This window comes from Peromyscus leucopus, chromosome 8b, assembly GCF_004664715.2.
Source record: "Peromyscus leucopus breed LL Stock chromosome 8b, UCI_PerLeu_2.1, whole genome shotgun sequence".
Taxonomy (NCBI): Eukaryota; Metazoa; Chordata; class Mammalia; order Rodentia; family Cricetidae; genus Peromyscus; species Peromyscus leucopus.
In genome coordinates this window covers 6331992-6344148 of record NC_051086.1, presented here as the reverse complement: position 1 = coordinate 6344148, position 12157 = coordinate 6331992, and the positions used below count along the sequence as shown (strand labels likewise).

At 51.5% G+C, this 12157-nt stretch overlaps 1 protein-coding gene across 1 annotated transcript in view; it reads right to left on the bottom strand.

Annotated features, from left to right (window-relative positions):
* Positions 1-12157, bottom strand: part of Ergic1 (endoplasmic reticulum-golgi intermediate compartment 1) — a 103101-nt gene that overhangs the window by 26403 nt on the left and 64541 nt on the right. Inside the window, exons 4-5 of the mRNA XM_028893367.2 lie at positions 6265-6359; positions 1414-1538 (exon numbers count right to left, since the gene is read on the bottom strand). Coding sequence (XP_028749200.1) covers positions 1414-1538; positions 6265-6359 — 220 coding nt within the window. The remainder of the gene's footprint in view (positions 1-1413; positions 1539-6264; positions 6360-12157) is intronic.

The following is a 12157-nucleotide window of genomic DNA, read 5'->3' as shown; positions in this document are numbered from 1 at the left end:
GGTTACAAGGCAGGGTAATAGTCTACTGATGGGTTACAAGGGCAGGGCCATAGTCTACTGATGGGTTACAAGGCAGGGTCATAGTCTACCGATGGGTTACAAGGCAGGGCCATAGTCTACCGATGGGTTACAAGGCAGGGTAATAGTCTACTGATGGGTTACAAGGGCAGGGCCATAGTCTACTGATGGGTTACAAGGTCAGGGCCATAGTCTACTGATGGTTACAAGGTCAGGGCCATAGTCTACCGTTGGGTTACAAGGTCAGGGCCATAGTCTACTGATGGGTTACAAGGCAGGGTCATAGCCTACCGATGAGTTACAAGGCAGGGTCATAGTCTACTGATGGGTTACAAGGTCAGGGTCATAGTCTACTGATGGGTTACAAGGGCAGGGCCATAGTCTACTGATGGTTACAAGGCAGGGCAGAAAAGGGTGCCCATGCCCGTCCAGTCACCAACATGGCTGATTTGGTCATATGAGGTAGATAATGACACTCCCCCCCTTATAGATTCCCCTTGCATGCTGCTGGGGGTGCTCACTCAGAGCGTCTCCAACCTAAACCTATGACTTCCCACATCACTGTTCATTGTTGACTCCTACAGGAAGGCCGGTTGCCCAAAACTCTCTCCTTCAACCCCAGAAACACGCCTCCTGAATTCCGGCTTCACATCTCCCTGGAGATAAGGAGATTCCCTGCTGGGAATCAAACATATCCGAATTGAAGGGCTGATTCCCAGCCCCTCCCACAGAAGCGCTCCCTCGCAGGCTCCCTCCGCTGCAAAACAGCCGTGGGAGCAGGAACTTAGCGGGGTCTGTGGGTCTGTGGGTGCCTCACCTGTCACCCCCAATTCACAGCTCAGTTCTGTTCCACTCAGTTCTTCCACTTAGCTCTTGGCCACCGCCCATCCCCAGGCAGCCCACCAGGGGACTATCTACTAGGCTGACCAGCAGACAGACGTCAGGCAGTGACAGACATGCCCTGACTGTCTATCGCCACCTGCCACGGAACCTCACTCAGCTGTTCACTGCCTCTGATGCAAGGTGCACATTACAAATCTGGAATGAACGATGGTGTCCACTCATTTACCCAACGTGAGATCCGTGACCTGGGTGATGCCACTGTGGCACTGTTAGCATATAACCTCAGGTGGCCTGTGGGCTACCGCTTGCTGGAGAGGAGGGACTGGGACTTGAAGGCAGGTCTTCTCACCTCTCTCGATGTCCTCCACTCCAACAAGGTGTAGCCCTTTCTGAACCCACCATCAGGGGCTTGAAATCCCAGGGAGTCCGAAGCCTACCCAGTCTCAGAGAGAATGATCGGGCAGCCATGTGCTGATTCTCAGCTTGCTGGGGGCTCTGTTGGGGGTCAAGTGGGTAGTGGGGAGGAAAAGGGCGCAGGCGGTGTCTCCATACCTTGTTGATGCTGAACTGGCCCTCGAAGCGGCAGCCTGCTCCGTTGTCCAGTGGGATCTTCATGGAGTTGTCGATGTGGCCCACTTCATGCCTGCCCATCTCATCTTGGATGTCAAGCCCGACCACTGTGGGGGCCAAAGAGAGCAGTCACCCACACCCACAGAGCGGGGACCAGCCCACTTCTGCAGATGCCCCATTTAGCCCTCCATGAACCCAAGGCTACACAGGGAGGGAGTCAGTCAGCAGAGGAGAAAGGGGCTGCTTGGCTCAGAGGGAGCAGCATCCAAAACAGTCCCCCCAAAGTCACAGTGCCCCTACGACTGCCTGAGGCTGGTGAGGATGGAGGAGGAGCTAGGAGGAAGCAGGGTCTAGATCAGCCAAGGATGCAGGGTCCCGGGTGACCCAGCTACACGCAAAGACAAAGGAAGGCTCTGGGGTAAGAGGGACCACAGGGGTCTGCCACTCGGTCTGCCATCTGGATCCTCACTGTGTCCTTCCGCCCATGTGACACAACTCAGGTGCTCATTAACCTCGGTGCCTCAGTTTATCTTTTTGAAAGACGGGGCGATAGGAATTGAACTTTTAGTGGAAGAGCATGTGGATCCAAGAGCTAGCAGATTTGGCAAACGCTCAGCACAGGGTCCGACTGGCAGCAGGTGACAGATGCTTCACCGGTGCTAGCCCTTGGAGCACCTCTCACTCTGGGGTCAGTGGGTGAACAGGCTCAGGCACCCATTCATTCATTCTTTATCTCTCTTTCTTTCACACCTTCCTTAACTCAGTGTCTGTAGCTACCAAGTTCCATGCACCCACCTAAGCACCAGAGTGGCATCATGGGAAGAGTCAGGCTGCACCCTCCAGGAGCATAGGCCCTTTTAGGAGGTTCTTTAGTCCACACATGGGAGGTCTGTGCTCCCCAATGCCAGTCTTGACTCCAACATGGCTCTGTAGGCTCACTGTGGCTCAGCTTCTGCACTGTAACAATGAGCAGGCTGCACTACTGTGTTCCCTGACATGGTCCCGGTGTGCGCAGGGGGAGAGGCTCATGTCCACCTTGGGAATGTAGCAAGCTTCCTGGCAGGCATATCAGAAGAGGAAGCTTGACACAGAGAAAGAATAGATCTTTTAAAGCCAGCTATTTTAAAGACAAGGCATAGACGGAAAATGGGAACAGCCACGTTCCTCAGTGGGTGTAGGGGAAGTTATGTGCCAGCCAGTGTGGAAGGACACGTGACATGACCATCGCAGATGATGCCACTGGTCTGTAATGAGAAAGCTACAGAAACGCAAGCAATCCCCGCCTGACTCAATGGTTCCTCTTGAGGCCAGCTTGCAGAGACACTCATGCTTGGACATGTGCAAAAGGCAATTCCAGTCAGCCTTGATGGAAACTGTGACAACTAGAAGCCACCCATGTGCCTGTCAAAATGATGGTGGCTGGTGGATCAGGTCTCCTCTGTGATGTGAAGCAGCAGGTAGAGAATGCACTAACTGGCGTGCATGGAGAGGCTGGCCTTGAGTCCCTGGAAGGCAAGCTACCTTGGTGCCTCAGTTTATCTTTTTGAAAGACGGGGCAATAGGAATTGAACTTTTAGTGGAAGAGCATGTGGATCCAAGAGTTAGCAGATTTGGCAAACGCTCAGCATAGGGTCCGACTGGTAGCAGGTGACAGATGCTTCACCAGTGCCAGCCCTTGGGGCACTTAGTGACTTAGTTACCACAGGCTTGCTGTGGAGACCGGGAAACTCACGATGGCACTTGCTATGTGCTGGACACGTCACTAAAGACTCTGGTGTAAGAATGCAGAACCTGAACATTTCTGTGGGGAAGACGATGTTATAACTATCCAGCCAACATCAGGGAAAACTGAGGCACAAAGAGCTCACAAGTGATAAGCAATGGAGCTTGCACAGGAGTCAGTGTCTTGTTCTGAGCTATCCGCAGGCGGCTGGCTGGAACACAGCTCTGATTCAGAACAGGCCTGGGTGGGAAAATAGCTGGTTTTTATTTCACCAATAGTGTAAGGAACTTAAGAAAAGCTGGATGTGTGTGTGTGTGTGTGTGTGTGTGTGTGTGTGTGTGTGTGTGGTGGCGGGGGGCGGGGCTTCACAAAAGTTCTACAACATCTAGAGAAGAAACAGAAAGCAAACAGGATACATATCCCGGTATGCACGCATCCTCAGGTACTGAAGTCTTGGGATGCTTAAGCTCCCCCTGTAAAATGGAGGGGTATTTTCATTCCGGACCTGGCATCCTCTGGGTTACTCTCACAGCCCAGGACAAGGCAAATGCCATGTAAGTAGCTGCCATCCTTTGGACTGCAGTCGCTCTCAAAGGCCCGCGTGATGGCGCCTCTGGTGCTTCCAGAAGGTGGCAAACCTCTGAGAGCAGGGCTCAGCGGGACGTCCTTACTGTTACTAGGCTGCACTCCTGGAGGGGACGGTGAGGTCACTGCCCTTCGCCCTCTCTCGTTTACTTCTTTTGCTTGAGGAGAACAGATCTGCACATCCCATGCTCTCGACACACCATACGACAATGCGTCAGCTAATCAGACCGGAAGGTGCAACATCCGGTCCTATGCCCTATTCTCTTCAGATGTTGGTGGTCTCTGACATCTTACACTAACAAAATGGTAACACAGTGACTTCCTGGGCCATACTGTTTAGGAAATAACAATGAGGAAAAGGTCTGTGTATTTTTAGGTCAGATGTACTTTTTTCTCTGAATGCTTTCGTCCTGTGGCTGCTGAATCTATGGGTGAGAGGCTGCAGACTCAGAGCGACAATGTTTATAGACACACACACACCAAGAGGGAAAAGAAGCCTCCTCTGTCATCACAGGCTGCTTTGGGGACAATGCCATACCGGGGGCAACAAAGAGGAACACGGAAGGGGCACTTTCGTGGTTATAAAAACAGCTATATTTCCCTCTGTGCCAGAACTCTAACTTAGGCGAAGAAGCACTCTCCCACTGAGCTACGGCTCCGTACCTTGAAGAATAACTCCTGCATTCACTGTGTAATGAACAGTAGTGTCATTGATGACATTTGCCGTGCTAGGAATGGAACCCGGGGCCTTGGCATGCCAGGCAAGTGCTCTACCTCCTCCGCCCCAGACTATTTTTTTTTTTTTGAAAGCAGGATATGAGATGACACCCGTTGTATGACCTCAGCCATGTTCAGAAATGTACAGGAGGGAGACCAATGGGACAGAATGATGTCAGAATGTCCATAGACCCTGTCATGGGGGGTGGAATTATGGGTGATTTCCTCCGTGTCTCTGGGCTTTCCAGACACACAAAGATAGATGTGTGTTTGTGTGTGTGTGTGTGTGTGTGTGTGTGTGTGTGTGTGTGTGTGTGTGTGTTGAGTGGTCTTGAAAAGGAAACCAGGGTCTTGAGCACGCTGGGAAAACCACTGAGATACACTCTGCCCTGAAGGTCTTTGAAAGAAAGACCATTGTGCTTGGCTCTGGCGGGTTCAAGTCACAGCCTGGCAGAGCTGGCAGGTCCCAAGGGGAGCAGAGCACAAAACTGGCACAGCCAGCAGCCAAGGACTCCTGTCCTGTCCGAAGTCGCCCTGCCTGGCTCTGGGACTGAGCCTAGATCCACATCCCTCCAGCCCTTGCTCTGCTGCTCTAGTCCTCTGGCCTGACTAAGAATTTCCTTGTTTCACAGATACAGCCAGCCCCTGAAGGAGAGGCTGCCAGATAAGTTATTTTCCTAAGAAGAGGAGAGAGAAAAAAATGAAAACATAAAAATAAATAAAAGTGACCTATTTCAACAGGTTCCCTGGCCCTGGGCCCGATGTGGGCTCAAAGCTGTGATGTCACTCTCACCCAAAGCAGGAACAGAGCTGAATGTCTCCCTGTCTCTGTCTGGGCCCACCCAGTGTTCTGTCCTTACGGGCTGTGCTCCTGAGCCGTGTCCTGTGATCGGAAGGGAGGGCTGGGAGAAGGATGAGCAGGCTACATCAGGCTATGGACCTGGTGGGGCTGAGGGATGGCTAGAACCGTCATCTCAGAGAAATAACCCAGCACCAGTACGGCTGGGTACCATCTCATGGGAACCTCTGGAGCTAAAGGGGAAACTGAGATGACCATAGCCAAGGTTCGTCTAGTAACCACCTCCAAATCAGACCTTCATTGTGTTTTGTCTTACAGAAGTAATTCTGACTTAATTAAAACAGCAAACAGAAGAGATCTGCAGTTAAAAAGGAAAACGCCAGGGAACCCTCACTGAGAGTGTCCCACCGGCTTCTGCAGCTGTGGGCTGTGCAGAGCGGGGCTCGGGGTCAACTGACATCTCACCTTAACTGCTCAAGAGGTCATGTAACTCCCAGAGGAACCATCCTGTGGCCATCAGACACCAACAGTGATAATAACAGCCCTGGCCCACTGCTGACAGATGAGGCAACTTTATGATGCTGCCACACTCCAGAGCAAGTGGGATGTCAGCCTTAGGCCACACCTCAGCTGCACATACATCTGGGCTCATCCTCTTGCCTTCTCTGGCCCCATCCCTCTCTCCCTTATGGCTTCCTCCTCTCCATAAGCCGCCTGCTCAAGGATCTTAGGCTTAATACACCAGAGAGACTCCACCGCCCTGTACCACCTGCACCAATGTAGTCCCTCTAGAGAGGTATATGAGGCGTCTTTGATTCCAGAAAACCTCCAGGTACATGCTTAACTACATTCATCTAAAAAAAAAATAGGTGGGGGCTGTCATGGGCCACGTGTGATCTGCAGCTGGTGGCATGCATTTAGCTCATCCCAGATGGCTCACCATGTCTGCACACAGATCACCCACAGGGTGGGCTGGCTGAAACAGAAGAAGGCTTTTTGGAATACTCACATTCACAGTGCAAATTGGGTAAACTGATGTTGAGACTGACGTCAATTTTGCCTCCACTGTCCTTGTCTGGGTCATCGACGTAGAGCTCATTCACCCTGAGGGACAGACAAGTACAGAAGCCGGGACTAAGACAGAACATTGATCCTGCCCACTGCCCAGAGGGGATGGACAGCCAGGAGCCACCTCACTTGGTAGTCAGTGCTCAATGACCCAGATACCCATTGTGGGTACAACAGCATGCACAAGTCCAGGTCCCAGGAGGTAGGGCTCCAGGTTCAAATCCACCCTCCAACACAGCTTTATCAGGAAGGAGAACAATTACTCGGGAAGAAGGACATCTGTTCAGATCTGAGTTCAGATCCTGGCTCCAGCCCTTTCTACAATCTCCTCTATAAACCCATCTGTTGAATGGGAATAGCACTGCTCATTTCTAAAGAGACGGCTGAACCGTAAGGTGAGAAACAGAGTCTTGCTATGGCTCAGGGCCTGGCACCAACAGGTACACAGTACCCACTGCCTGCTCTTTGGGAGCCCCCACTCCCCATAAAGTTCCAGGGGTGAGGTCCGGGTCTCCCACAGGACCAGACAGCTGTACTGGATTCCAAGGGCTACTGTAATCAAGTGTCACAACGCTAACGGTTTAACCAGGGCTCACCACACACTTGCACAGCACTTCCCTCTTCTCGCACCTCACACAGGACCCCTGTGGTTTTGTCTGACCCGGCTGGCTACCCTAGTTGTCCCCGTCTCAAGATCCTTCATGTGACCACATCTGTCATGTTCGCTGTGGCATGTAGGGTAGCACGACCACAGACTTCAGGGGTGAGCAATGAGATCATTATTCCATTGCCAGAGTTACAGGGCAGGTGGCCCCCCAACAGCCACACCACCTCGCTGATAGGGACAGTAGCAACACACATTTATTCAACAGTTTGGGGAACATCTACTGCCTTTCAGGTTCCAGAAACGGTCTCTGTGTCCATCGCAGGCAGAACCAGACCTCCTCACCTCCCAGCTAAGTGCCACAGAGAAGCCTGCAGGTCTCTAAGATGATGAAAAGGCATGGTCTCAGCAGGGGGAGGGAGGCCCCCTCACCACAGCATGAGCCAGGCCTCAAGTAGAGAGGAACTAGGTGGATAGAGGGACTGAAAGAGGGTCACGGCAGATGCGGTGTGAGAGCCCGGTGTGGTACTGCGACACAGCTCAGGCAGCTGACTTGATCCTGAGCACAGCTACACGGTCAAGCTTATGCCTCAGCAGGCTTGAGGCCTGGAGGAGCCACCATGTACCAAGGAGACCAGATAGTAGGTGGTCACAGTGGTCCAGAAACCAGGCAGGGCATGCTGGACACACACGGGGATGCTGGACCCCTCACTAAGCCAGGGGTCTGTGAGCATGTAGCAGAAGCAGTGAGGAGGGAGACAGGCTGAGTTTAGAGGTTAGCTGCCCAGACAATTCCCCATGGGGAGGGGGACCACATCTCTAGGTCTGCCTCAAAGGCCGCTCAACTGAGCAGTGCCAGAGAAAGCGGGCTAGGCTATGCTGAACACTCATGGATGGGGACCAGGGATGCTGGTCAATAGACAGGAAGTTACAGGTGACGGAAGTCTTGCTGTTCTACTGCACAGGCATGGTGACGACAGTAACAACACATTGCATTTTGTTGTTGTTGTTGTTGTTGTTGTTATCTGAGACAGTTTCTCTGCGTAGCCCTGGCTGCCCTGGAAGCTCTATAGACCAGTCTGGTCTCGAACTCAGAAATCTACCTGCCTCTGCCCCTCTAGTGTTGGGATTAAAGGTATACACCACCACCTCTTGGCAAGAGAAGATTTTTAAATGTTCTCTCACAAAAAGCATAAATGTTTAAGGTGATAGATATACTGACTAGATGAATTGATAATTTGGCAGTTTATCAAAATGTCACTTTGTACCCATTTTGTCAATTAAAAATAAAATAAAATAGGTCTGAAGAGGTGGCTCTGTGGTTAACAGCACTTACAACTCCAGAGACCCAAGTTTGGTTTTCAGCAACCGTGTTAGGCAGCTTACAATGCCTGCAACTGCAGCTCGAGGGGAACTACTGCCCTCTTCTGGCCTCTACAAGCACCTGCACTCACGTACACATACCCATATGCACACACACGCAAGACACACACACACGCAAGACACACACACACACACACACACACACACACACTTTACAATGATAAAAATTATTTTTTTAAAAAGCCATAAAACAAACATTTGAAATAACCCATGTTTGATCCCTTGGGTCAGGTTGTACTAGAAGAGGACTCCCAGAGAGCCCTGTGAATGGCCAGCTGTCATGTTGGGAAAGAACAGATCAGGCCCAGCAAATGAATTTTGTTTTTATTGAGACTTCATCAAATGTGAAACAGTCAGTGCTTAATCAACAAGAACTGTGGCTCAGGGACACAGCCACAGACACTGAACACCGAGGGGTCCCCCAGTCAGGGGAGAGGAGTCCCCCCGTCAGGGGAGAGGGGTACCCCAGTCAAAGAAGTCAAACACATGCATTCAGGCCGTCCTATCTGCTCCTATGCAAAGTCCTCGTTCCCATTTTAAAGCCAGGAAACCAGGGTTCAGAGGAGGCGTGTTCCATCCCAAGAGCACACAGCAGAATGACTGGGCTGGAATCCCAGCTGAGGTCTGCCTCATGTCCAAGCCCCAAGCTTCCCAGGGCTACCTAGCTTCCTCTTCCTCAGTATCTAGGGTCGGGGACGGGGCACGGGATGTGGGGAGGGACTCAGAGGCTTATCCAGGCAGTACTCAGAGTACTGACAAGTATTGTACAGAATCAGTGGGCAGCGAGCGAACAGGCCACGTGAGGTTCAGTCAGAGGATCCATTTCAGCCAGAATTTTCTTCCCGACTCTTCAGCATCTGCTTCTACCAAGGCCGTAATTTCAAAGGACTATCAGTCTAGTAAGGAAATTGCTGTGTGGTTAACTGAACAGCGCCCAAGGGCGAGGGCTTCCCTTCCCAGGGAGACTTCTCCATGAGCGCTCACCTTTCCCAGCTGGTGAGACCTAGACCTCTGTGCATTGCTGAGGGATTATGGGGTGAGGTCATTCCCTGGCAATCCTGGGAGGATGACCTCAGCAGAGTGAGGCAAATCCCAGGTGTGGCTCAGGTGAGCTCATTGCCCCTGGGGAGGCTTCTCCCAGACACGGATCCCTGTCTTCTAGCCAGAAGACCTGGAGCGGTCAGCTGCCAGGGCTGAAGGGCCACAGGGCACAGAGGGGCTGAGGTGCCTGAAGGCAGGATAAATGCATGGCCTGCGGCAATCTGGGCTGGTGGTTACGTAAGGCCAGCACTGGCTGTTCCCCCTGGCTGTAAGATGTATATGGTTCAGTCACCTGCACCGCCCACTGATGAGGTCAGCAAGCCTGCCTTCTGTGTCCAAGGCAAATGTTCCAGGCCGGCTAGTTTCCTGCCACCCCGGGTGCCGCCTCACCCACAGCCACCCGTGCAGGGCTGCCAAGGCTGACTGGCTCCGCTGCTGGGACTGAGCGGATTTAAAGGCCGACAGGCTGCCACCAATTAGCTCACCTCAAAGAAAAGAAACATTCTGTGGGTACACTATGGTTTAGGGACTCCTACTGGCCCGACACCCCATAACCAGCTCAGGACATGAGAAGGCCTGTGGGCTATCCTCTGACCTCTGTCACTTGGAAGCTGAGGTACCTGGGACAAGGCGCTTCACCTCTCCGAGGCTCAGTTTCCTCACCGGAATAATTGGAGAAGTCCCAGGTGAAGTTTAAAAGAAGGAAATTAATGGATGACAATAGAAGGCTGAAGAATGGTCGTGTGTGTGTGTGTGTGTGTGTGTGTGTGTGTGTGTGTGTGTGTGTGAAGGAACCTTCTAGATAGCAGAAATCTGTCATGGCTCAACTAAGATGATGGCTATGAAGGTGGGATTCACTGACCCCAGCTTTTGGACTTGTGCATCTGCTGCAAGTCACACACACTTCAGTAACAAGAAACCAGTGAGGGCAGGAGGTGGGAGAAGGGAAAGGAGGAGAAAGGAGATGGACAAGAATTCCCAACAGCTCTCAGGGCTACAGGAGGAAACGCTAAAGCTTCAGGCTGCCCAGGCCAGGAGAGAGAGAGAGAGAGGTGGAGGTAGAGTTAGAGATAGATAGATGATAGATGATTGATAGATGATAGATAGATAGTAGATAGATATATAGATAGATAGATAGATAGATAGATAGATAGATAGATAGATAGATAGATAGATAGGATAGATAGATAGGATAGATAGACAGACAGATGACAGATAGAGAGCAGGCACGTGTCTCATTTTCTCTCCAGGGCTGACCACAGGCTCTGCTTGGCAGAGAGAATACAATGCCAAGGAGTACCCAAGCTGCCAGGGTTTACCTCCTGGCTAACTGACCTTGGACAACAGGCTTTGTCTTCAACAGCCTCAGTTTCCCTAGAAATACAATGGGGCTTTCACAACAGTTGACCCTCCATTTCTAAGGGTTTCTACTTTGGGTTCAACTAGTTGAAGATAAAAAAAAAAAAAAAAAAAAAAAAAACCAAAAAACCAAACCAAACAAAACAAAAAAACAAAAACAAAAAAACAACAAAAACAAAACAAAACAAAACAAAAAAACCAAAACACTTTTTTTCTCAGAAACAGAAACTGAGTCTGTGTGGGACACATGCGACTTCTTTCTTTGTTCCTTAAATAATATGGTGCCACAACTATGTGTAGAGCACGCACTGTGGGGTAACATTAGTCATTTGGAGGGGGATCTAGAGTGGATGGAGGAGGTGCACAGGGCACATGAGAATACCACCCTCTCTACGCTCCCAGTAGCCCTCAGTGATTCTGCTAAGGTGGCCAATGAGAACAAGAGGAGCGTTGAGCATCGTCCTTACTACAGACTGGATGCTCAGTCTCTAGCCATTATCTTTATCATTAATACCAACATTTAATGAGCTGAAATAACAGGGACACTAACTGTCTCCACTGCAAAGTGTGTGGTGAAAGTCAAGTGCATGATGCATGCAAGAGGTACAGCACAGCCTTGCCTAGTGTATGCTGCCCCACAAAATGGGGGGATGCCCGGGAGAAGCCCCAGCTGAGCCCCAGGCCATGCTGGCGACAACTCTGAACTTTTGCATGCGGCATCTCCTGTAACACGGCAAGCCAGTGCTGGACAGGATTACTGTGTCTTTAGTGAGGAGCACAAATGACTGGCTGAGATCACACAGCCTGCAGGAGGCAGAGGAAGCTGCTACCAAGGGACTCAGTGTCCTGCGGTTTCCACTGTGTTACACTGTCGGGAGAGGATGATGCAGGTGTGACTGCTTTTCTGACAACCCTCAGGTGGGCCACCCTAGGGCCTCAGGGCCTATGGGATATGGAGGCCCTTAGGTCCAAAGGCTTTCTGCGCTACAAGCCTCCCTCCATGACCCCCTCCTGTCACACTGGAGTAAGCAATAGTGTCTGAACCTCCGCCCCCCCAGAATGAGGACTCCCGAGTGAGCTCTGTGGCATGAATACACACTTGGGGGGTGCACAGGAGTCCCAGGAAGTGGAAGGGTGTCTGCTGGTGGAGAAGTGGGGGCACATTCCAGGTGGGGGACGCCAGCTAGCGCAGCACTGCATGGCCTGAGTGCGCAGGGAGGAGGTGGGTGAGAACTGGCCTTGTAGGGAGAGAGGATGAAAGGGTTGGGAGGTATTGGCGGGGGGATGTAGGTGGAATGCAGGCGAAGGCCTTGAGATTCTGGGCTGAGGCGTGGGTCCGATGACAGCTAGGGAAAACAATTTTATTTGCTTTTAGAAGAGCACTTGAATAGTTCGGATTCCTGCCCAAGGTTGCTGGCCTCCATGCTTAACAATCTGATCGAATGGA